At 41.5% G+C, this 25,684-nt stretch overlaps 1 protein-coding gene across 4 annotated transcripts; it reads left to right on the top strand.

Annotated features, from left to right (window-relative positions):
- Positions 1 to 1,934: 1,934 nt before the first annotated feature.
- itgb4 (integrin, beta 4) lies at positions 1,935 to 25,642 on the top strand. 4 transcript variants are annotated; one of them, XM_035949588.2, is made up of 43 exons: positions 1,935 to 2,355; positions 4,933 to 5,015; positions 5,592 to 5,674; positions 6,408 to 6,509; positions 6,622 to 6,826; positions 6,913 to 7,009; positions 7,121 to 7,292; positions 8,782 to 9,045; positions 9,136 to 9,225; positions 9,314 to 9,436; positions 9,842 to 10,009; positions 10,112 to 10,188; positions 10,319 to 10,527; positions 10,614 to 10,717; positions 10,813 to 10,908; positions 11,051 to 11,183; positions 11,344 to 11,469; positions 12,405 to 12,523; positions 12,613 to 12,646; positions 12,743 to 12,937; positions 13,078 to 13,181; positions 13,272 to 13,330; positions 14,154 to 14,177; positions 14,288 to 14,436; positions 14,544 to 14,723; positions 14,903 to 15,051; positions 15,325 to 15,532; positions 15,646 to 15,954; positions 16,113 to 16,285; positions 16,397 to 16,577; positions 17,009 to 17,146; positions 17,236 to 17,418; positions 17,517 to 17,645; positions 18,461 to 18,616; positions 19,745 to 19,912; positions 20,000 to 20,149; positions 20,546 to 20,680; positions 21,887 to 22,036; positions 22,126 to 22,314; positions 22,423 to 22,578; positions 22,689 to 22,853; positions 23,668 to 23,787; positions 24,330 to 25,642. In XM_035949588.2, exons 2-43 carry the CDS (start codon positions 4,940 to 4,942, stop codon positions 24,458 to 24,460), a joined length of 5,979 nt encoding a protein of 1,992 aa, XP_035805481.2. In that variant the 5' UTR covers positions 1,935 to 2,355; positions 4,933 to 4,939; the 3' UTR covers positions 24,461 to 25,642. The 4 variants fall into 4 exon arrangements, with proteins under 4 accessions (XP_035805481.2, XP_035805482.2, XP_023129153.2 ...); XM_035949589.2 differs by lacking the exon at positions 20,546 to 20,680 and having other exon boundaries at positions 1,936 to 2,355; XM_023273385.3 differs by lacking the exon at positions 18,461 to 18,616 and having other exon boundaries at positions 1,937 to 2,355.
- Positions 25,643 to 25,684: the final 42 nt, after the last annotated feature.

Genomic DNA, 25,684 nt, shown 5'->3' with positions numbered 1-25,684 from the left:
CTTTGTCACTTCCAACTTCTCAATAGAGATTAAATTGTGGGGGTGTTTCCGAGTCCCATCAGTTCCAACCGCCCACTACATATTTAGGTCATGCAATTCAGTGTCTGTACATAACGTACACATGGCGAGGTCATTTTGTTTGTGGGTAGATCTATATTAAATGCCCACATTCTATAGTGCCGGGATATCTGACACAGATTTTTTCAAGATTTCGGATGTCGGAAATGAAACAACGACTGGGCAGCCTTGGTGGAGTACTGCGTTCTCCGAGTGCTCTTCTTGTTTTTACTGCTTTCCTATGCTGTCAGGCAGCTTTCTTGGATGCGGAACTGAGGCAGTTATATCACTCTCTTCAGAGACAGCAGACTCTGCTGACAAAAACAATAATTTTACCTGGCAGAACATCGGAGTTGCAGTCTGACATGTTAAAACTCCAAAGTCGCACAATTGCACAAACCAACTAATTGATTGAGACAGTGGTAGACCAGCAACAAACATGTTCCGTGAGGTAAAATTACTGTGTGCATCACACACGTGAGTCTTTACCCTGACAGTTTAGGAATTTAGCTAGTGCTGTAATTTCAGGATTCAGTGTCTTTGACAGGATTCATGGCTGCCGATGAGGAGCAGTGTTGCTGGAATTTAGGTTAGTGGGCAAAACGTAACCATGTCAAAGATTAGAGTTCAGCTGAAGTGCAAGAAATGTTGGTTGATTTATAGTCAGCACAGAATTCTCTATTTAAAACCTGACCTTTGAGGTCATCCACATCAGAAAAACAAGAATGTTGGTTGTTTAATGATCTCTGTTGCCCCATACTTCTTACGCCTGCTTTAATCAATATTTTTTACCAATCAAGTGGTAGCTTATACCTGATCGCTAAATTATTTTCACCACTACAGTGCCTCTCAGCTACACAGAGCTCTTCAGTGTAATTAGCTCACTGTTTTGGTTTTACAGTGTGCTGCTTTAATGTTTGGGTTCACTCCTCATCACTCGCATAATTACCATAAATATTGGACATGCAGTTTCAAATGAATGCTAATGTTGCTCTGTGTCAAACTGACTAGTACTACTGCTGACATTGCAACAGTGCCTTAACCTCCTACCAGCAGTTAGCATAGTTAGGTTTCTTTTTAGCCATGACGGACAGCTTTACCTAACGTTAACCAAGGTGGAAGGCTGGAAACCTCTCAAAAGGCACTCAAAGGATGTCATCCTGACAAGAACAATGGTCACATGTGCTGTGGTGTAACTTATTCAACTTCTTTTGTTGTCTAAGTTGGATGATTTGTTGGACACTAAATGGTGATAAGACATTTTAATATGTGGACTTTAGAACTTTGAGACTTTCTCCACTCTCTAGTCAAAACCCGTGGACAGTAGGTACATTCTAAGCTCCTTTGTCAAAGGTCGTAGGAACACGATTAAACACAGTGAGCACCAGGACTGAGCGTCAGGGTTGCTGGTCCTCTGTTCAGGAATGCATTATCCTCCATACTGGTCCCCTACCTTCTCTACCAAATAAAAGAAACTACTCTGCACCCTGAAAAGGGAAAACAAACATGTTGCAATCATGATGTTAAAATCAAATATTTGACAGGTAGAAAATGTGCCCTTAAGTATGAGTACATGATTGTGTAAACACGAGTCACAAAGCTGTTTCCCATAGCCTGCAGGCAGTGTTCTGCTCTGTGTGCCACTCCCAGCAGCTTGGGAAGGAGGGGCCTGACTCCAGAGTCTCAAGCCCACACAGGTGAACTCCTGTTGGGGTGGAATGCAGGAGAGAGAGGGGGGGTTGACACACAGAGGTGTGGAGCTTTTAACTTGTACCAGGGTGGGGAAGAGATAGAGGTAGCGGAAGGGAGTTGACTCTCTTCGTCAGAGCTGCTCACCTGGATAGGAAAGAGAGTGTGTGTGTGTGTGTGTGTGTGTGTGTGAGGGGGCTGTATTTGTGTGTGTGTCTGCGCAGAAGCTAAAGGAGGGATCAAGTCTCAGCGCTCGCAGTCATATTCACTCAGTTGCTCTGAGTCCGACTGTGTCTCATTTCTCACACTCTGAGACACACACCCGACAGAGCGAAGTTTAAGGACAGCAAGTCAATATTTGACCAGAGGACTGCACAAGAAAGAAGAAACAATAGACAGAGGAGGAGAATAAGACGTCTGCCCATCTACTTTCTTTGGGGGGAACTTTGAACTTGGACACGAGGACGTGAAGAGTTTTTTTTCAACACAGGTGGATACAAAGTTTTCCCAAACTCCGGGGTCAAGCAAAGCAAAAAAAGGGGAAATCTATTTTTTTTTTTATTTATTGTTGGACTTTTGGACTTGGATTGGGCGAGAGAACACTAAGAGGTTTGTTTGATCAGTAATCTCTTTGTATCCAGAATCATAAATTTCCTAATAGCGCTATTGTTTTCAGTGCCCTTCATTTTAAACGTGTTCTTGTACACCATGCAGAAGGGAGTGTTTATTCTGCTGCTGCACATTTATTTGACATTGGAACAAGGTGGATGACTGTAAAGTGTGTGTTATGTAACTTTATATCATACCTCATGCTTTACGAGGTGCATGCAAGACTGAAAACAAAGCTATGGACAAATTTCAATATAGCTTGATGGTTATTTTCCATTGGAACTCTTTTTAATGATTAATTTGGCTGCTCTTTCTGCATGATTGCCCACATTAAAGCACAGACTACAATGCAGCACAGGTGAAAGATCAGAACAAAGAACGGAGAGAAAATCCCGTGTGCTTCTATCAGCACAGTAGCTGTCATCTACTGATAGATACATTTCATCTGCAGACCTGCTGTATTCATTTTCTTTGTCTTATTTAAGTGTTTATGCAGAGATAGCTGAAAAGGCTGAGAGATTTTCCAGGTGTCTTTAGCTGTTTTTTCACCAAAGACCCCCAAACCTGTTACAAAAAACCATCACCCCTTACTGATGATGTCCTGACAGTGTCAGACCCACACCCAGCGGTGGTATGTTCACCTGGCAGGCATGTTGTTGTTTGTAAAGAAACAACTACAGCTTTAAACTCAGGGAAACAGTCTCTTCTTTTTTTGTGCCACGGAGTCATTCACATCACAGTAAAAGCAGCATGAATGACTCAGTTCTATTTTCTGTCTCCTGGAAGCTGTAATTTGTGTCTCCTAGTTTACTGTCAGTGTCATAATTTTTTTTTCCAAACAGGAGCAAAATACAAAATGCTTTTTTGCTCATGTTCAGTGAGTGATGACCAAGTTGGAAGAATAAGAGCTGGTTTGTTCGGTTTCTACCCAGTTTGGACAGTGATTTATGTGAGTCCTTATGCCACCTTATGCTCCCACACATGCACGCACCTGTAGCCAGCTCAGGTTCACACAGAGGTGCTAAGGTGTCTTTCCCATGTGTTTTCAGGCTGTGTTTTTAACTCGGACAGGTCATTCTCTCGCCTGAAGGAGAAATTCCTTCTTGGAGTTGTAAATCTTCAGGGCACAAATCGTCATCTTTTTGTGCGCTCGAATTGCATCTGCCCACTGAGACAATTACTGAGACGTTTCATACTACACAGTGTCCTTTGTTCACCCTCCACCTCCTGCGTTTAGGACACATTTTGCGGCTTTATATCTATCGGATTGTTCTCCGTCCAAGATTCCAGCATGAAATTATAAAGTGGTTTTACTGTGAGGAGTCTGCACAGCATGCTGCCTGGAATATTTCCAGGTCCCACCTTGCATTGGTCTTTTCCTGTCATGATTTCTCCATCACAGTGTATCATGCCTCAACTGGCTCTTTGCACTAAATCTCTGCCTGAAATGAGCTACTTGAGAATAAAAGTGGCACATTCATTTAACCATTTATGTTATCACCTAAGACTAGGCTCCGAAGAATTAGAAAAAAATGACACTCAAAGTGATATATTTTTGTTTTTGTTTTTTCTTAGAATGGAGGTAAATCAGATTCATTCTAAAATTCAATGCCAGCATGTCTTTAAAGATACAGTCTTGGATTTTCTGTATATTCATTCTTAGTGTACATAAGAAGGGACTATACCCACTTCTCAGAGTGGTAGTTTTCAGGAATCCAAATAGATTTAAAAACAATTAGAAATAGCATATTTTAGCCATAAGTGGTTGAAAAGGTAAATGCATACACTGCTCTTACACACTGTATGTTACTCAGGACTTTAGTTTATATATGGATATTACTTTGACTGATAGATTCTGCTACCTGCCAATGTTAAAATAACACAACATAGTATTATGTTTTTGGGCTGTTGTATTCTTTTATGTTGTCAACATGCATACATGTGTTTAGATAGGCCTATTAGTGGGGATTCCAAATCTCTGTCACTGTTATTTTAGAGATCGGGGACTGAAAAGATTGGGGAATATTTGCTGTAGAAGTTATTTCCAATGAAATCTATTTACAGCATTTTAATTGAAAATGGAAATTCCATTTATCTCCATTGTATTGGGGCATCGACGCATGTTCTCAGCAACGGATACCTCAAAACCTGAGCACAAAACTTGTCTGCATGATGACAAACAACTAGAGGCAAAAAAGAAACCCTGTTATTGGTAATGCTGACAAACAGGCCCTTTTAACACTATGTAGGTCACTATTCATGAGTATAAATTACCGTATAAAAAATTAAGTCGATGTTTTTTAAGGAATAGCATTATTTTCTGAAAGTCCTTCTGTTTTGAACCACTCTGAAGTTTGCAGCTGTTTTCACAAACTGAAGTGAAGGTGAGGGGAGTGTCTGGGCTTGTTCACTTTCTCTGGGCTTCGAACAAGCAAAATTACAGCTGGTTTGAGTTACACCTTAGTCTGCAGAGGTTTCTCCAGGACACATCAGCCTCTGTCTGAGTTTTCTTTCTCACTCTGTCACAGTGATTATTGATCATTTGCAAATGTGATCACTTATGTTCTTGTGTTGCAGGGAGGAGATGGGGAGATGGAGGTTACATCTCTCAGTGGGGCTCGGGCTTCTAGCTGTCCTGTTGACCTGCTGTTATGCTGAAGGTGACAAAGACCAGAATCATTTTTACTGACAGTAAATCCAGCCAAAAAATAGTGTCTGATTCAAATCAGGGGTTTTGTCCGTCACAAAAAACAAGAAATATCAAAATGTCACCTGGGTCCTCAAGGAGAGTGTCAGTCAGTTTTCTCATGAACTTTTTTCAATATACAGCTAAATTACAAATTGATCAATCAAAGCTATAACTGACATGTAACTGTAATGATTAAACTAATAGATGGCTGCGGCCCTAAGTTTAAGAAAGCTCAGGTAACACACTATTGTAGGCTAATGTGACTATAGCACACAGTAGACTATTACTGGCTACACAGTATCAACGACGCATGACATATTTTGTAATTGGAAAGATTTATCTTAAGATTTATTTATTTTATCTGTCTTTTATGCTTCTGTATGACTGTTAGGAAGCCCTTAGTTTAATTTCAGCAGGAACTAAGATGTTGTGCTAAGTGTTACCGCAGGTATTCTAGCTACGCTTCATGGGTTTAATTCTCACTTTATTGCTTCTCTGTGACTCCTGACACTGTTCTTCACAATCTCCCTCTGCTGGGCCCCAACAGTGAACTACTGCTTCGCTTCCAGGGCCAAGACCTGCTCTCAATGTCTGCAGGCCGGGAAAGGCTGCGCCTACTGCCCAGACGAGGTGAGAGCCAAAAAATGTAGGAATACAAAAGATCAAATCTGTCAGTACGCCTTGAGTAGCATTTTGAGTCTTGGATGGTACATAAACTAGATAAAAGATGGACATAGCCACTTTGACGTCACTCATTGGTTTGTGTATTACTGTTTTTGAAGTGTTGAGTTTAGCAACCGGACGTGACTAATGAGGGGTAGATCTGACTAAGTACTCTTGAATTCTGCACATGCAGATGTGGCAGCAGCTTGTCAATCACATTCTAAAACATCCCCTCATTTCATTGTCAATTTTCTTTAAATAGGAGCATAATTTACAATATGAACATCGTGCTGTGTTGAAGGAGACATGAAGCTAGCAATTGAAACCATAAACACATTAGAAAAACTTTTACTGAAGTAACAAACCAAATGAGAAGTTGGGTCATGTCCTTATAGACTTCTATTTGATCGGATCTGTTTTTGCAACATAGGAGGCGCCCCCTGCTGGCTGTTAGAAAGAATGCAGGCGTAAGGCACTTCCATGTTGGCTTCACTTTTCAGACCAGGAGGCTGCGTCCATCTTTTACATACAGTCTGTGGGGTGGTAATATACCCTTGTGCTGATGTTTGAAACAGGGTTTATTCCTTGTCATTATATTTACAAAAATAAATTTTATTCCATTTCCAAAACTTTAACATGGTTTGTTAAATGAACATTGCAAGAACGCAAAGCTTACCAATCCAACTTCTTGTTCTCTCAGACCTTCAATGGGCCTCGCTGTGACCTGTATGAGAATATACTTGCCCATGGCTGCTCTGCTGCAGCTGTCATTACGGCTGCAAGCAGTATGAAAATAGAGAAAGTAAGTCTTCATCATTTAATTTCTCTTCCAATCATTCTGTTATTCTTTTGCCTTGACTTTATGGAATTGTTTCAGATTGTAACCTTCCTGTGCTTCCTCTTTATTTCCTCAGAACCAACAAATCAACATGAAGCTTCAGCAGTCGCAGGTGTCTCCACAGCAGATGAGCATGACCTTTCTGCCAGGAGAGGAGAAAATGGTGGATGTGGAGGTGTTTGCTCCAACCAAAGGCCCGCTGGATCTTTATATTCTTATGGACTTCTCAAACTCCATGGCTGATGATTTGGACAACTTGAAAAGAATGGGCAAAGAACTAGGTGAGCATATTTACAACTGCGATGTGTTGTGATGACTGTCAAGTAAACAGTCAATGTAATATTGATGGTGCATGTATTTCTTGTAGCTTTACTGGTGGAGAAGCTGTCAGATGATTACACAATTGGATTTGGAAAGTTTGTGGACAAAGTGATCGAGCCCCAGACTGACATGAGACCCATAAAGTAAGAGAGAACAAGTGATAGTGAAGAAATCTTTGCACATACTGTACATACAGTGGCATGATTATAAAGTCTTTCTGTTTTGTCCAAATTTCTTGTCTCCAACTTTCTCAGACTTGCTCAGCCATGGCCCAACAGCGACCCTCCATTCTCTTTTAAAAATGTCATCAAGCTGACAAAAGACTTGAACTTCTTCAACAGTGAGCTGCAGAAAGAGAGAATATCTGGCAACCTGGATGCTCCTGAAGGAGGGTTTGATGCCATATTACAGGCTGCAGTGTGTACGGTTAGTACAAACACAGAACAGATTTTTTGCCTAAATTTGGGTGACAAAATAGACTTGAGTCCACAGCACTTGTGAGTTTAAATCTTGAGTCTAAAAATCACCCATATTTCTCTTAAGAAAGAGGCTAGAACCAGACTGCCCTTTAAATTCTGTATCAATTATGAATAGAATAATGTAATAATACTATGTTCTTTTAGAAAGACAAGGTAAATACATCATCTATTACATATATAATTACTTAATACAAATAAAATGTTGTATTCCTAGGTATTTCAGTACATAGTACTTAGAGTAGATAGGTTTTCTTGGTTTGATATGACCATGCTTAGCTAAAGGTAGCTAACTTCAGAAAAATATTGCTTACTTGGGGACTTGTAGTCAAATCAATGTCCCTTTCAGCTAAATTGTCTTTAAAGCTGCTGACACAATGACACAATATGATCCTGTTGCTCATAGCTCATTGCCCCTCAGCTACATAGAGACGGCTACATAGATTTAACGTTGTTTAGCAAATTGTTTTGGTTTAATAGTCTGCAGCTTTAATGTTTGGGGTCACTACTCTCATAATCTTCATGATTATTTGACTTTCAACTGGATATAAACAGAATAACAAATAAATGCTAATGTTGTGTGATGAACACACAAAAAATTAGAGCCTTTTTACCACCTTTTGGCTCAATGTTTTGGATTTCCAACCTGCAACTTTAATGTTTAAGTTGATCCTTAATGCATTCTTGACATTATTTTTAGACACATTAAGTTACTATAGCCTCTAAAAGCTGGTTGCACAATACCCTCTCAGCACCAAAAAGACAATGGTGGTGACTAGCTGGTGAACACTGTGGAGCTTTTAGCTGCCAACAAGCTTTTGTTTGTCATTAAAGTGAGTGAGACCAAAAACAGAGCTAAAAGAATGTGAACACAGGACTTAGGCTCAACACTTGGACCCAAACACAACTCCAGAGGGATGCCAACTTTGCTACCTGTTTATTGTGTAGAAGCGCAACTGTTGTTGTCAAGTTCACTTTCACAACCTTAAATGTTGTGCTACATCAGTGTTACATTCACAGATTTGTTTTTGCTGCCCCAAGTGTACAAAATGTTGGCATTACAGTTTTAAGATATGTAGAATTAAGGGAACTCAAGAGAAGCTTTCAACCACCGATGTCCCTATCTCAAAGTTTTAAAAAATGTAATCTAAATTCGCATCAATATTAATGAGTTCTCCCTGGTCATGTTCCCATTCTCTACTTAGTTTCATGAAATTCAGCTTGTAAACAAACAAAAAAATCCAGACAAACAGTATCCCTTATGTACCGCTGCCTTGACCCTTTGCAGTGGGATAAATGTCACTTTAAATCTAAAGTTTCCTTTTTTTTTTTTTTTTTTTAGCAAAAGTTGCATCATTTAGTGTCTTTTCCCTACATATCCTTGTTTTCTACTAACCTCTATATCTTCTGCTCCCATTATATTTGTATGCTGCTTCCAGGATCAGATCGGTTGGCGTCAACACAGCACCCATCTCCTGGTTTTCTCCACTGAGTCAGCCTTTCATTACGAGTCTGACGGTGCTAATGTGCTGTCGGGCATTTTACCGCGCAACGACGAGAAATGCCATTTGGATGAAAATGACAGCTACACAGAGGATATAAATCAGGACTACCCCTCAATTCCCACACTGATCCGTCTGCTGGGAAAACACAACATCATCCCCATCTTCGCTGTCACTAACCACTCCTACACATACTACATGGTTGGTGATCTTTAGTTGTTCATTATGGTTATGAAATGTGGTGTAGGTCATCACTTTGATGTTTTGTATTGTGTGTGCCTCTGTGTGCAGAAACTCGAAGAATATTTCCCCATTGCTGAAGTTGGTCTACTGCAAGAAGACTCCTCCAATATCCTACAGGTCATGGAGACTGCCTTTGAGGTAAAAGCTTACAGTTGTTTGCACTTTGATTCAGTCAAATGGCTGTGAGCGAAACTTGTTTTGCTGATGTTCTCATATGTCCTTTCAGAATATCCGTTCTAAGATGAGCATCCGTGCAGAGGAGAGACCTAAGGCTTTCGAGGCTCAGTTCTTGTCCACCAGTGGACGAGTTGCAGAATATGGGGCCTTTGATTTCAAGCCTGGAGCGATTGTAGGTGGCAAAACAAGATGGAAACAAATCCAGTAATGTTGCTTCCAAAGCGGACAGGTCTTCGGTCTGCCACCAAAATTGTAGTTTGTGTCAGGATAACTCTGTTTTGGTGCCTCAAATAAAAAATTACTTTGCACACATTTTCGTCAAGTGAAACAGAATAAATAAAATCAGGTTTTACGGACACTTTAGATTTAGTCCAATATTGCCACAACTTTTTTTTTTTCATTTTTAGAGGCTGAAAGCAAGTCGCCCTAAAGGAAATCAATACGTTTTAGGATGAGGACTTGGATAAGGCTAGGATAAGAGCTAGGGTTGGGCAAGTTGTGGTTAGGGATAGGATAAGTCAGTGTAATGTCTTCTGAAGTGATGGAAACATGAACGTCTGTGTGTGTGTGATTCCAGGGCAAGTTCAAGATGCGGCTCAAAGCCCAGCGAATGATCGATGAAGAGCCTGTCTGTCAGATGGATCCAGATGAAAAAGAAGGGACAATGAGAGTCAAACCTACAACCTTTAACGCTGCCGTTAACGTGAAGGCCTCGGTTTTGTGTCCGACCTGCGACTGTGAGAAGGTTGGACACACAGATTGACACCACACTGCACAAAAAGGAAAGTTGAAGTCAGCTTAATGTAAATTAGCTAATTGAAAAATGTCTTTCTCATCTTTCCTCCAGACTCCTATCACTAAAGCAGCCAGATGTCACGGCAACGGAGACCTGGTGTGTGGGAAGTGTCAGTGCTATGACGGCTGGTGAGACTTTTCATTAATCCTTAAAAGAGAATAATTTAAAAAATATGTGGATTATGGCACCTCGTGTTGGACAGTTTCAGGTCTTTGGATTTGCTAAGATCTTTTTGTTCTGTCAACGTCTCTCCTTCAGGTTGAGTACCTTCTGTAACTGCTCAGCAAGTGCTTCAGCTCTGGGCGCTAACCAGTGCACAGCTCCAGGTATATCGGAGCCTTGTTCAGGCCGTGGAGACTGTCTGGAGTGTGGAACCTGTGTGTGCTATAATCCAGATCAGTTTGAAGGTCCCTACTGTCAGTACGACAAGACCCAGTGTAATAGATATGGAGGCTTCCTCTGCAATGGTACGGCAAATTGCGATATATCTATATCAATATACAATGTTACCTCTACAATCAAACTGTTAAATAATTTTTTATTTCCCTTTCAGACCGTGGTTCTTGCATTATGGGTCAGTGTGCGTGTACTGAGGGCTGGGAGGGCAATGCCTGTGAGTGTCCCAAGAGCAACCAGACCTGTCTAGATGCCAAGGGGGTGAGTAGAGCTAGATATATTTGTATTATAATTAGATTATCATGTCACCTAACATACAGGTCTAGATTGTCTGACAATGTCTTTATGTGTGCCAGGGTGTCTGCAACGGACGAGGTAAATGTGTGTGCGGCCGTTGTGAATGTCCAGACTCTGGTATCGAGATGACTTCAACCTGTGAGCCAAACTTCCAGGTGTGTGGTTGTATTAATATGTGTATATGTGCCACAGTATACATCAGTGAGCACACTAGTTTGCTTTTAGATTTTTAGCCTTGTTATGCATGTCTGTGTACTGTTGCCTGAACTTCTTTTGGTGTGTTTGTGTCCTGTCCAGGCCCAGTTAGGTGTGTGTGAGGCTACGAGAAGTTGTGTCCAGTGTCAAGCCTGGAAGACGGGGCAAAAGAAGGAAAAAGAAGAGTGTGAAAAGTGCCCCTTCAAAATTGTCCTGGTAGATGAACTAAAAGAAAGTAAGCACATCCAAATGGGGTAAAATGATTGCATCTGTTTGTCATTCAGTACTTTGAATAAATAATTATCCAGATACACTCAGGAAGTCACAATGACACTTTGGCAGCAATGTCTAAATACACTAAATACATATATGTGTGTCCATGTATGTGTTTTCAGAGGAACAAGTGATGGATTCATGTAGTTTCCGTGATGAGGATGATGACTGTACATTTCACTACACTGTGGAAAACCCTAAAGATCCGACGGTTAAAGACTTGGAGGTTCAGGTGCTTGAAAAGAAAGGTGAGTTGGAGGTTGTATATGCAACGCAAATGCTCTGTGCTTGTGTGTCAACAAGATTTGGATGATTTGTTATCACACTTTCCGATGTGATTTTGTCTTTTTAAAGACATTTTTTCCGAAATGAAATGTAGTGTTCAATGGTTAAACTTTACGGCTTCTTGGTATGTGTGATTTTTGTGGTAGTTTGAAGAGTAAAGTGTTAAACTCTTAATAAATGAGTTATGGTAGACTTTAACTGTTAATTATTTATGTATGAATACACAAAGGCATGGAGAATTATTTAAGAAGTAAAATCAAGTTTTCAGTGGCTATAAGAAAACCAGCTTAACTTTCAGAATAGTAAAAGATATCTTAGCTTGCACATGTCTTTGCATCACACCATTTATATAGCTAGGGACATGGTCATAGATACTTAAGATTTGTATCAGGATCTATAGGGTTGGTTCAGCCAAACGGCAAAGAAAATGTGATTATGGCTGTTTGATCCCTATTTAATTCATACAGTTTATTCCTATGGCTTTATCCTACCAAACAACATTGACATGCAGAGAACCTTGAGTGTTTTTTGTCCCCTTGAAGTCTATTGCCTTGGAGCAGTTGCCCACTTGGTACACTTTGTAGTACCATCTTTGATTTTGAGTGTCAGAAATGGCTGCTTTTTCAAGTTTTGAGGACTACCAAAAAAAAAAGAAATCCTTTCACCTCCATTTTATTGAGGTGGAGGCAGACATTCATTGACAGATGTCTTAGAAGCGGGATGCATAAAATCAATACTATGTAAATGGCTAGACACCACTGGAATTTCCAATGAAACCAGTGCAGTGACTTCTGAGCAGGTGTGATGTGACTCTTAATATGTTGTAGTAAAATGTCTAGCAGCAGTGCTTTGTGTCATCACTGTTTTTCTACCTCTACTTTTTGTGATGACCCTTCAGATTGTCCCCCTGCTAGTCTCCTGTGGTTGCTGCCGCTCCTCTTGTTCCTCTTGTTGCTGTTGGGACTTCTGCTGCTCTGCTGCTGGAAATACTGTGCCTGCTGCAAATCCTGCTGTCAGGTATAAACACTCACATTTGGACCTTTAAATGATGTATGATATTTCCAAGTCACAGTTGAAGTAATTTCTTCTATCTTTTCTTGACACAGAGCTGTCTTGCCCTGCTGCCTTGCTGTCGGAGAGGTAAGACAATTGTCATATTATACATGTCAGTGTTGCTTTAAATCCATCGTCCTGCCACCATGTTGAAAGTGAGTCACTTTGTGTTGTTTTCTCCAGGTCGTATGGTAGGCTTCAAGGAAGATGAGTATTTGCTCCGTCAGTCTCTGCTCACCTCAGACCATCTGGATACACCAATGGTGAGGACTGGGCCACCCAAAGGAACTGATGTGGTTCGCTGGAAGGTCACAGATAATGTGCACCGTGCACCCAATCACCCCCAGGTTCTGATGAAGCCTAACCCCAAGGAGACCAGTGAGTTGATACTTAAGTCTTTGTAAAGCAAAGTGGACTTTTGGTATAACCCAGCGGGGACAAAGTTTTGTCATGTTAATTATGGAAGCTGCAACTTTTTTTTTTTTTTTTTAACATGTTTTCTCTTTCATCATTTGTAGTCCAGTACCCGGTTTCCCTCCGACTAAACAGGCTGTTCTCTGAGAACCTGTCTCGCCCTGAATCCAGAGACTCTGAACAACTCCGCAAGGATGTGGCTGATAATGTGAGTGTATTTTTGTTTGTCGGTGGGCGCATTTCTAAATAAATGAGTGATGATTGTACCAATGAGGACCGTGTTTGTTCTTCCCTACAGCTAAATGAGGTGTACAAGCAGATTCCTGGGGCACAGAAGGTGCAAAAGACCTCATTCAGGTAAGATCACTAAATGTTACATTGAAGAGGTTGAGAGTTCGCACCTATGAAAAGCAAAAACTATACCAGATTTTAATTTGCTTGCTATCCACTTTAATTCCCTCTTTTGAAATGATACATCATTCCCAGCACTCCTACCACAACTGGAATACTCTGTGGAAGTTCTGTTCCGTTAGCATATCCAAATTTATGTTTTCAGTGCACCATGAGCTTGTCCCAGTGACACAGGCTGCAGTTCAGGCCAGGATGTTACAGTAGGACTGGATGTTGACAGTCTGACTTGTAATCCTGTGAATGTTGAAGAAAACAACGCACATATTTTTGATTGCCCTGTGGCCTGACGCTCCTTTTTCAATCTTGGACTCTGCTCTGGGTCATATCTTGAGACCCAGTGACGATCCTTGACATGAAGAACGTGTTAGTTGACACAGAATAGGATTTTTACTCTCTGCAAGTTTAAGGTCTGTGGTAAATTTGATTTGATTTGAATTTGCAAGTGTATATATGCAAAAGATCAGAATAGGTCTTCCAGAAAGTGTTTTTAAACATGGCAGTAGCACTGGGATCAGTGGATTGCTGCACAAGCAATACTTTGAATCATGCATTTCGATCAGTTGTTGTTTTTTTAGGCACAGACTCAGAACTTCTTGATAGCACCGTGTAGATGCATAGTAACATCATTTTTAACAGACCTGTTTTTTTTTGCGCTGCATGGAGATGTTGTAGTTGTGAGATACGGTTTTCTTCATCCTCAATATCAAAAGTGGAATCGAAATGTCTGTTCTCTCGCAAATTAATATAATAATGTTTTTGGTTCTTGCAGAATGCAGAGAAATGCCGGAAAAAGGTAACGGTCAGATTGATACATAACATTTCCATCAGCACCAGTTTTTTGGTCTTCTTAAAGATCTCAAGATCATGCATGTCTAACTTTTCTAATCCTCCTGTACTCTTCAGGCAGGACTTTACCATCATGGACACCGTCTTGTCTGCTCCTCGCAGCAGCTACCCAGATATTGTCAAACTCACTGAGAAGAATGTCCAGTCTGGAAACTTCCGTGACCTCAAAGTGGTGCCAGGCTATTACACTGTGGCCACAGACAGAGGTAGCTATTTGTGTGTGGATGAAATGATGATTCTTTAGTTTGTTACAAAGTCGAGCTGTTCACTGTCATATTTCCCGCCTAAACTTTTGTCTGCTCTTCCTCTGCAGAGGCTGCAGGAGCCATAGAATTCCAAGAAGGTGTGGAGTCAGTAGATGTTCATGTGCCACTCTTTGTCAAGGATGAAGATGATGACAAGAAGCAGCTGCAGGTGGAGGCCAAAGATGTGCCGCTAGGCATTGCAGAGATTGGAAAACGTTTCGTTAACATCACCATCATCAAAGAGCATGGTGAGAAGTCTCTGGAATTCTAAGTGTTAACTTAAAACCAATTTAATTCTACATGTAAACCATTTAAATCAAAGAAAATTAGACTTCCAGTTCTTTAGAATCCCTGTGACTTGACCTAATAAAAGCTGTATAATCTTTCATGGATCTCACTGACTGATTCTCCCCTCTCTTCTTCCCAGCTTCCAGTGTCTTCTCCTTCCTCCAGCCGGCTTACAGCTACAGCAGGCAGGATGGAGTCGCCAACATCCCAATCAGCAGAGAGATCATTGAGGATGGACGCACACAAGTCAGCTACCGTACACGGGATCTGACAGCCAAGGATAAGAAGGTGAGCAGAGTACTGTGTACTGATGTTTTGCCATATATTTACATTTTGTTTGGTAGCTTTTTACCTATAAAGACATTTTGGGTTACCTCCCATAATTTATTTGGATTTTTAAAATACTTGGTCCTGAAGTATGATAACATGTTTCCAGATGTTTCTGATTCAAATGGGACAGGCAAGTGAACAAACTTCAGAGGCTATAGCCAGTTTGCATTGACCAGTTACTGTGATAAAGGTGAGCAGTTTAACAACGTCACTATCTTCTATGTGTCTTAGGACTATGTGACTGTAGAAGGAGACCTGGCCTACGGTCCTGGTGAGACCCAGAAGTTAGTTCCTGTCCGTCTGCTGGAGCTGGGAGAGGGAGATGGCCTTTTGGAAGACAAACAGGTCAAGCAGTTTGTCATGGATCTCAGCAACCCACGGCAAGGGGCCAAGCTGGGACGCTACCCAAGAACCACTGTCACAATCACAGACCTGCCAGGTGAATAAATGCAGACGTGTTTGGATTTAGTATGTTTTCCCATCTTGCTCCCAGGCAAAGCATTGTGAGCTAAGGTTGCATTTCTATTTCGCACATCATCTTTCATTATCCAGATCCCAGTGTGATGATGTTCAAGAATGGCGTCCAGAGTTTCACCACATCAGATCCAACCTTTACCATCCCTGTGGTCCGCACTGGTAACCAGGACAGTCCTACCACAGTGAAATGGCGTGCCAAGAAGGGCCAGCCATCTGGCACTCTGAAGTTTGCTCCGAGAGACACAAAGAAGGACATAGTGATCGACCCCAAAGCCTACCCTGGCCTGAATCAGCCAGGAGAATTTCAACTGGAGCTGTTTGATCCGAGCAGCAATGCTTCAGTTGGAGAGAGAAAAACCACTCTTGTCAAGGTCACAGATAACGGTGAGACGCTAGTGAGGAGACTTTAAATTAATCTTTAATTCCAACGCAAGTTTGAAGTAAAGATTCAACTTAATGGTGTTAAGCGGAGTTTTGAAGGGGTCATTCCTAAACAGAGATCTGGTTTGTTTGTTTCCTCTAACTTCCTACGCTTCCTGCAGGTCCAAGATCTCCAGAATTTGCACAGCTGACACAGAAGGGCTACATAAACCAGAAGTGCACCTCCCCTGGCGGTCACCTTCCCTCCCCCGAAAACCTTCAAGCCAAAGCAACTGGACCCAAAAACATCCACCTCAACTGGGACCCATTACCTGGTAACCCCATGGGGTACAAGGTACATAAGATTTACATGATCACTGCTATTCCACTGTAGTTGATTCCTAACATCTACATTTTACTGTATATCTCAAATACTCAAATACATTTGTTTGGCTGTATGTTTTAGGTGAAGTATTGGATCTATGGTGACCAAGAGAAAGATGCCCAGGTCTTAGATGTAAAGACCCCTCAAGCCAACTTAACGAATCTGTACCCCTATTGTGACTATGAGATGCGAGTGTGTGGCTACAATGTAATGGGAGATGGCTATGATACTGACATTGTTTCCTGTCAAACACTAGAGGATGGTAATTATTTTGAATCTATTAAATTACAGTTTAAAGCAAATACTACAACTATACTGGATTAGAATGGAAGAGTAATCCTCTACTAAGTTTTGTATAGAGTCCTTTTTAGGTTCTTAGGTTAATATTGTGTGAATCAGCTTTTAGGAAACAGCTGTAGCACTGCTATATCTAAAGCAATTAACTACAGAAACAGACATACTATAGAAACGTGGTGCACTGACTCATGAAAGTTAATGCTCACACCTGTTGCACACCACAACCATGTTAGATTAACTGTTCAGTTAGCTACACAACAGTCACACCTTGCAGTTACTAGATGTAAATATTCAGCAGCTAATCTCTGTATAGGAACGATTTTGCGGGCAACAACCGGTAAATGTTTACCTAACTAGTCTGAACTTGCAAACAGCTCCTGCTATTTTTTCCTGCAGTGCCTGGTGAACCTGGTCGTCTTGCCTTTAACGTCATCAGTCCAACTGTCACTCAGCTCAGCTGGGCAGAGCCTGCAGAGACCAATGGCAACATTACAGCTTATGAGGTCATCTACACACCCATTGATGATGACCTGAGTAAGAGAACCACCTAAAAATGGAAATATTCTACACATGGTTGCATCATATAATTTTCATCATATCCTAACACTCTTTTCCTCACACAGAGCCAGTGGGAGCAGCTAAGAAAGTGAAGATTGACAACCCGAAGAAACGAATGCTGTTGATTGAGAACCTCAAGGATGCCCAAACCTACCAATACAAGGTCCGTGCCAAGAACAGTGTAGGCTGGGGCCCCTTCAGGGATGCTAGCATCAACTTGGCATCGCAGCCTACCAGACCTCTGTCTAGTAAGTCTGTGATGAACACATTACTGGAGCACTTACTGTTAATCTGCTGAGCTCTTGTCTTCCTGCAGAGATTTATTTCTCTCTCTTTTTGTCCATAGTTCCCATCATTCCAGACATCCCTATTGTAGACAATGAGGCAGGAGATGAGTATGACGGCTACCTGATGTACAGCGATGATGTGCTGAAGACACCTGCAGGCTCCAAGACACCCAGTGTCTCTGGTGATGGTGGGTACCAAGAGGCAAATCGACAAGCTTCTCATAACAGTTGACAGTGTAAACTTGTTGTGCTACTCCTCTGTTCTGATGCATTTTTGGCTATGGAAACATGCATGTGACTGCCAGACTTGGAGAGTGAGCTATTACTGTAACGTGGACCCAATTATTTCAGTCCCTATTTTCAGGGCATCTTAGTTTGTTTTTGTAGCCCATGTGTTTATATGCAGCATAACTGTGGTGTCATAGCTCCGTCAGAGGTTCAGGGAGGGGACTGTGACATGTTGGTTAGATCTGTGCTGCAGAAAATCATCCAACTTGATCGGCTCAATATGTAAAATGTCTTCTCCTTTTGTCCTGGCTCATTCTTATTTTTCAGGTTTTCTATATAAAATGCCTGAAATGTTGTCAGTAATACTTTCCCCCACTGTCATCGCTGACACTAAGGGAAAAGCTGGAAGAGCTTTGATACTCAGAAATGACGCCATACTCATGCCTCTGCGTTTCTTTTATCGCTTCCGTCTGGCATTTTTCCTGCAGGCAACACCCCGGCCAGGCAGCAGCAAAAATCTGCTTCCAATGCATCCCCACATATATGCAGTAGATGTGTTTTACGATCACTAACCACAAGATCTTCCCTCATCAAATCTGCTGTCAGTCCTGCTTTTTGTGGCCGCTGTGTTCTTAGCTCTCTCCGGAAGGCAGTCTTAAAGTTTCTTTTTGCCTTGGAATGTAATTATGACAGTAATGTATAGTGAAACAAACACTTCTTCCCTACAAATCTATCCTTCGCCTGCTTGCTTCTCCCCTTTGACTGCAAAATCAAGGCTGGAAATATGTCAAGTTGGTGGGGTCCAACCTGGATCTCCGTAAGGTGTCCTGGAAAAAGCGAGTGGAGGTCATCCCCCATCGGCTCAGCACAGATACAGAGGCGAGTTCAGATGAGGCCCCCTGCCCCAGCCGCACCCAAACACCCTTGCCAGGTGAAGACCTCTCCATCAAACCTACGGATAGACAGTCAGGCAGATAGCATGTCAGCTGTTATGCACGGCCAGTCATGTCCCCAGCAAGGCAATAGCGTTTCTTTCTGCCTTCGTGATGTGATCCGCTCAGAAATATTATCATTTGTCAACTCATTCATTTTCGGGCTTCAGTCCTTGTCCATTTGCCCCTAGTTGGCACCTATTCCTACCTTCCCGCCAACTACCCAGAGAGGAGCTCTGGCATCAACTGCCCCACCTCCAGTTGATGATGGGGGGCAGGCTTTTCCAGGTGCCTGTCTCTGTCTCTTCTCTCTACAACCCACTGGGGAGGCGGTGATCTGGATCAGCTTGCAGTCGCGTTAAAGGCTTAAGGACTCTGCAGCAGTGTGGAAATAATGGGTCCCTAATAAATTACAGTGTCATTTCTGCAGGACAGTTTCAGCAATGATATCTTGTTTTTCAGCTGTTTTTACTTTCATCTTCAAAAGTGCCTTTTTTAGATGTGAAGCACCTCATGAAACTGGTCTGTAGAAACTCACCTATTCACATTTACTCACAAGGGGGAGCTGTTCGGCCAGTAGTAGACACGTGTCACCTGTCAAAGTAGCACCATCCTACTTGAGATCTGCAGATGAAGACATGTTGATGTTTCTAACTTAATTTAAAAAAAAAAAATTAAATTATAAACCTACATATTGTCTTTTGCCCCACATGTAGGAAATTTGTGTTGCAGCTGCATGTCAGTCTATGCAAGAGGTGTGGCTCAAGTGATTTTGTCATTTTATACAAAATCCTTTGCCAGACAGAAAATCTCAACTGGATTAACATTCATTTTTGGATGGTTGTAACGCTCTTTGCCTGCAGGTGGCACAGTTGACACAAAATATTTTCTTGCTTGTAGATGGCAAACATTTGTTCAACAGTGTAACCTGTAGATGATATTATGAGGACTGAAAATGTCTGAAGCTACCATTGCTGTCCCTCTGTAGGTTGTCTGCGGCTGGTTTCCGGTGCTTCATGTCATCTTGGCACTGTGTTGCTCTTTTCAGGATAACAATAAATGAATTCTAACTGCTACATTTGTTCGCGTCTACTGACAGTCATGGCTCTCACTGTGGCGTTTTACAGATTACATGATGAACGGGAAGTGGGACCAAAACTTCCTTTTCCCAGGAGGTTCAACGACACGCAACTTGTCAGCATCATCGTCACCAGTGTCCACTCTGAGCTCAAACTACAGAGGGGGAGGCAGCTCCTTCACCACGGAAACAACCACCACCTACATGTCCGGACCAGGTAGGGTGGACACCAGCAACTGCGCTGAGAAAAATATTGACAAAATGTCAAACTACTTCACATCTTTGTCTTTCTATCTTCATGTAGGAGGCTCTCGCAGACAGGACATAATCGGAGGAGGGGTTCACACATCTGAGGTCATCATGAGGGAGCGTTCAGAGAACAGAGGTTACACAGATGAAAATATCCGTGACTCTATTGTCATGGGAGATATGCCAAGCAAGTTCCCAGATCTAGGTATGTTTCAATCAAAGGTTAGACTTTATTTCACAGAGGATGTAGCAGGAATTATTTCTATCTTTCTGGCCACACGTTTTTACTCTGGAGACCTATATTTATGATGCCTGGGCAGGTAAAGTGTGCAGGTGCATGAGGCCTTGGACATCTGTTAGCAGGGTTGGGGCTGTTGGCTGCACAGCAGGCTTATCCAGCCACACTTTGCAGGAGCTATGCTGACTATCGCTGTTTCTCCCTCCCTCCCCGTTTCCTCTATTTATTATATTTTACCTTTATTACTTCACTCCCTGCCTGCCCTCCTCCCCGTCCTGTTGTGGTACTTCCTTCATTTTATTTTGCTCTCCTCTTTTTCATCCCGTCCTCCTCCTTTGGCCCCTCTGCTCAATGCGCCATCAGGTGGGTTCGGCTACGCTGGGATGCAGAGCACCTCTCAGAGCCGGTTCAGCTACAGCCTGTCTCAGGGTTCGAGGGCCAGGACCCAGTCTTCAGACATCCATGAAGCTTTGTATAATCTGGACAGGGTGCTCCAAGGTAAGTCTGCAGCAAACTAGCATGAAGGCACTGGATGTTTGCTGAGTGTAACGCAGCCCTCTGCAGCCATCTTCATTGCTGCTTCTCTGATACTTTGTCTCCCTCTCTGTTTTAGCAACTACAAACCCTTATGTTTTTCATTAATGGCAGCCATCGTTTAAAAAGTGTGTTATGTTTTCTGTTTTGTCAGAAAGTCTGATAATTCAAAGGTTGTAGAGACCGTGTTTGTCTGAGTGGGTTAATGAAAAGCAGTGCATTTGAATGCTACGCTGTCAACAAATGACACTCCAAATGAATGCCACTGTTGCTCTGCTGTTACACATCTGTGCAAATATGCAACTGTTTGCTAACCTCTTTGCCATAGCAGCTTTATGAGTCTAGCATTTATCAGTCCTGTTTTTTCTGTTGTCACGTGTCCAAAAAATGTATTTTTGCTTTACAGATTTCCCAAAAATCCAAGGATAATTGGATAAACCATCAACAAAAAGTTTTCACGTTAGGGACATCATGATGTACTGGTATAGATAATAACCATGACATTTAAAAGACGAAATATTGATATCATGTTAATAATACACTTGATAATATCAGGAATAATCCAGTAACAATCTGGTTGACATGTCAGCATCAACACAGCATACGTTACAGTAACTGTTAAAGACTCTCTCAACACTTTCATTTTGAATATAGTTCTTTTTTCTTACCTTTATTTAAATCTTGCAAGACCATTGAGGGCATTTCTCAATTTTTACTGTCAAGAGTTCTTATTTTATTTGTCCAAAAAGTGGTAACATTCTCGGTAAGCGAAGTTAAAGATGAATTTGACCGACAGCATTTTCTTTAAAATTCTATTAGCATTGCAGTATTTTCATCATGAATTTTTTGGGTCACAATATTTGTGTAGTGAAAATGGCATTTCGTGACAGACCTGCTTAAAAATAAGTCTCTACTAGACACTGCATTATGAAATAAGGACAATGTAATGGACAGAAAATGAACACTGTCTCTGCTCATTGCTTTCAACCTCACAGTGACATTAATGGACATAAATTACTTGTGAGACAACGGGACTCAATTAGGATTTTGCTGCCTAGAACATGTCTTGGAAAATGCTGTAAAAGTACTGTTTGTTCAGTTCTTTTATTTCAGTCTAAACCTGTCTTATTCTGTCTCTTTGTCACTCACATCCTGTGTGTCGTCCGTCAGATGCCCGGCTCTCTCCCGGTGTCCCGGACACGCCCAGCAGACTGGTGTTTTCTGCTCTGGGACCGACTGCTCTCAAAGTCAGCTGGCAGGAGCCCCACTGTGAGAAAGACATCCTGGGCTACTGTGTCCTCTACCAGCTGCTCAATGGAGGTAATTGCAAAGATTTAGTCGTGCCAGTTGCATCCACGCTGTCCCCATGTTTCAAATAATGATGCTGAGTGACCTCCTTTTTCCTGTAGCTGAGATGAAGCGTGTTAACGTAACCAACCCAGCAGAGAACTCTGTGATCATCCAGGACCTGCTGCCCAACCACTCCTACCTGTTTAAGGTGAAGGCTCAGAGCCAGGAGGGCTGGGGTCCAGAACGAGAGGGAGTCATCACCATTGAGTCCGCTGTCGACCCAAAGAGCCCCCTCAGCCCCATGCCAGGTGCTGATCCTGCTCTTTACTGAATCAACCCACAGACACAATGATTCTGTTTTTATCCAGAAGACGCTTGCTTTTGTTCATTCTGTTTTCTGTCTCGTCTTCCTCCAGGCTCGCCGTTCACTCTGAGCACTCCCAGTGCTCCAGGCCCTCTTGTGTTCACGGCTCTGAGCCCTGATTCTCTGCAGCTCAGCTGGGAGAAACCTCGCAAACCCAACGGAGACATCCTGGGCTACGTGGTCACCTGTGAACAGCTGCATGGTGGAGGTGAGGCTTTCCTAAATGAAAAAATACTTTTATATGTGATTGGTGCTTCTTCCAGGCCCCATGAAGCTGTTAGTTTTTGTTGTGAAACGTCTGTTTCTTGTGTCTTCCAGGAGATGTGCGATCCTTCCAGGTGAACGGCGACAGCACTGAGACCAGCCTGACTGTTCCAAACCTGACTGAGAATGTTCCCTACAAGTTTAAGGTCCAGGCTCGAACCACACAGGGCTTCGGTCCAGAGAGGGAGGGCATCATCACCATCGAGTCTCAGGATGGAAGTAAGACTGAACCTACTGATTATTTTGAATAAAAAATTCTAATAGAGACTGAAATGCTTTGCAACATCTGTCATAGAACCAAGATCATATCCAGGATTTTGCTTTATTTTCTGTCGTATTAGGACTGAAGATACATAATTATAAATTGTCCTAAGGATGACACTGGAGAAGTGAACTAAAACAAGTTAGTTTCTCCTACGAGCAGCATGAATGTTAATGACAACATACCTTTAGATTCTAGGACGTCTTCTATACAGAGAGTTTTGGCCTGAGGGTATAATAGAGCAAAGCCTGAGTGCTGAAATTTTACAGTCTAATTATGTAGGGCATAAATATGTTCCCTAAATTTAAAAGTTGCTACTAGAGAAAAGTTAATAGTTCCTTTGGGGACCATGAATGTTAAAATGTCACGAGGGTCAGGCCTATAGATTTTAAAATCCTGTGTAAATACCTGAGAATTTGACTGAAGATTGGTATTTAAAGGTTAAGGAGCTGCTTCAAAGCGAAGGATTGATCGACTGGGAACCAAAAATTAAGCAGCTATTATTCATAATAGTTTAGTCACATGACTGTTAAATTATAAAGCTTAGTAAATCACAACTACCATTGGAAAGTTGATGACAATCTGCTGAGATTTCCTGTCTCATATCATTCAATGACTGAAAATACTCTCACCTGTAGACCTTTTACTCATATTTCAGGATTATTCAGTGTGCCATACTAGCATCACAATCACTTTCTTAGATTTTTTTTGCCTTTTAGTACATTTCAGTAGACTAATAATTGCATATCTGTCCTTCCCTGCCTTCTCTAGGTGCTTTGTCTCAGTACAACACCCAGTCCATGACAAGGAGGGAAGTTTTCCAGATGCCAACAGAAGTCAGCACGCTAACCAACGTGTCCCACAGCATGATCAACGACCCCTATTTCTCAGGTATTAAAAAAGAGTTAGTTTCATTTTGGGGTGTTGTGATATACGGTATTGACGATAGTGTACATATACACTACTGTTCAAAAGTTTGGGGTCACCCAGGCAATTTTATGTTTTCCATAAAAACTCACACTTTTATTCATGTGCTAATATAATTACACAAGGGTTTTCTAATCATCAATCAGCCTTTCAACACCATTAGCTAACACAATGTAGCATTAGAACACAGGAGTGATGGTTGCTGGAAATGTTCCTCTGTACCTCTATGGAGATATTCTGTTAAAAATCAGCCGTTTCCAGCTAGAATAGTCATTTATCATATTCACACTGTCTAGAATGTATTTATGATTAATTTAATGTTATATTCATTGGTTACAGATTCTTTCTCCACAGACACAACACACAATAACCAGCTAACATTTGACAGATTTTCTGTGGATATCATAAATTGTTTTGATCATGATAAGTGTGTAGTGGCAACCCAGCATTATGTCATTGCTTAAGACGTTTTTTCTCATTAACCCTTGGTGTTTTCTCTCTTACAGATGGGATGATGATGACCACACAGCACACAGAGACCAGCGGCATGATGACGCGTCAGATCACCAAGGAGGTGGTTCAGAGGAGCGTCATGGGAGGAACTACCGTCACAAAGAAGATGTTTTATGAATCTTAAGATCTAATTCAGCTCCAAATTAGCATCCAAAGGTCCAACATGATGAGGAATCCTATCTCTTTTAAAAAGAGTCAGCTTCAGAGTACTGACCCAACATCACTGTATTTTTGGATATGTGTGTGGGTGAGAGTCCAACCAAATAAAATCCATTTTATGTAATAAATAGATGGAGAGGAGGCCGTTGTCTCATGTCTGTTACAAACTGTGGCCACTTTCCTCCATAAGTGAGGTTCAGTTTAACGATTCCATTTCTTCCTGATGTGTTTGTCACTGTTGGACTCCACTCCCTCTGTCGGCTCAGATCTGGTAACACACACTGAGGCTTTAAAGACGTCAACATGGGCCAGTAATCTGACTGTGCTTAAGTAATCCAAAGTGACCTCTCCCCCCCTCTCCTGTCCTACTCCGGCTTGTAAGAGCTATTTATTGTGTTTTCTATATTTCAGGTTAAACTCAACAAATTTCAGCCCATATTTTGACTGAGCACTCTCTGAGATGTACCTGTTTCCAGGAGGTTAATGGTTGTGGATGCTCTGATTAGGTTCAGTTTTATCCAAGTGCTCCTGTCCAGAGTGATCAGTGGTGTGTTTAGGGCGTTTGTTCATAGATTTGTATTATATTAAAGAGTGATAAAGTTTTTTTTTTTCAAGCATATTTAATACTTTTTAAGATTTTTACTTATGCAAACATTGACTTTAATCCCAAATATAGAGCTACATGTGCATTTCCTGCTGTATTTTACAATACAGGCGAATGATCAAATGTCTGTTAGATGTCATATGTTTTTGTGTTTCATAAGTTGTCAACACTTCATCAGTTTGGTATTTTCCATGTGTTTCTTCACTCTGCAAGGCCATTTTCAGTAGATTAACATTTGAACAGTAAGATATCTGGGACAAATGGTGTGTTATGACAGAAAGACTGTATTTGCTTCTATTGCAAGTCCTGCTGTATTTTGGCTTGAAAACACTTTAATAAAACACATTGTATGAAAACACTTAGCATGAAAACACGGTAAGTGGATGAACTTTTCACTAAAAACACCTTCAGTAAAGTATTCATGTACTTTTAATCAACATGCATCACTTATTTTCTGGCAGTCGAGCTTATTTTTTTGCATCATTTCTATTTTGTATGTCATTTCTGTTGCACTTAATAAAGATTTGAAATTTTAAAAAATTACTATAATGTATATGAGTGTACGTCTAAAACATATGCGAAGAC

The sequence above is a fragment of the Amphiprion ocellaris genome, chromosome 18 (assembly GCF_022539595.1).
Source record: "Amphiprion ocellaris isolate individual 3 ecotype Okinawa chromosome 18, ASM2253959v1, whole genome shotgun sequence".
Lineage (NCBI taxonomy): Eukaryota > Metazoa > Chordata > Actinopteri > Pomacentridae > Amphiprion > Amphiprion ocellaris.
Note: the sequence above shows the minus strand (reverse complement) of the source record. Positions and strands in the feature narration are given on the sequence as shown.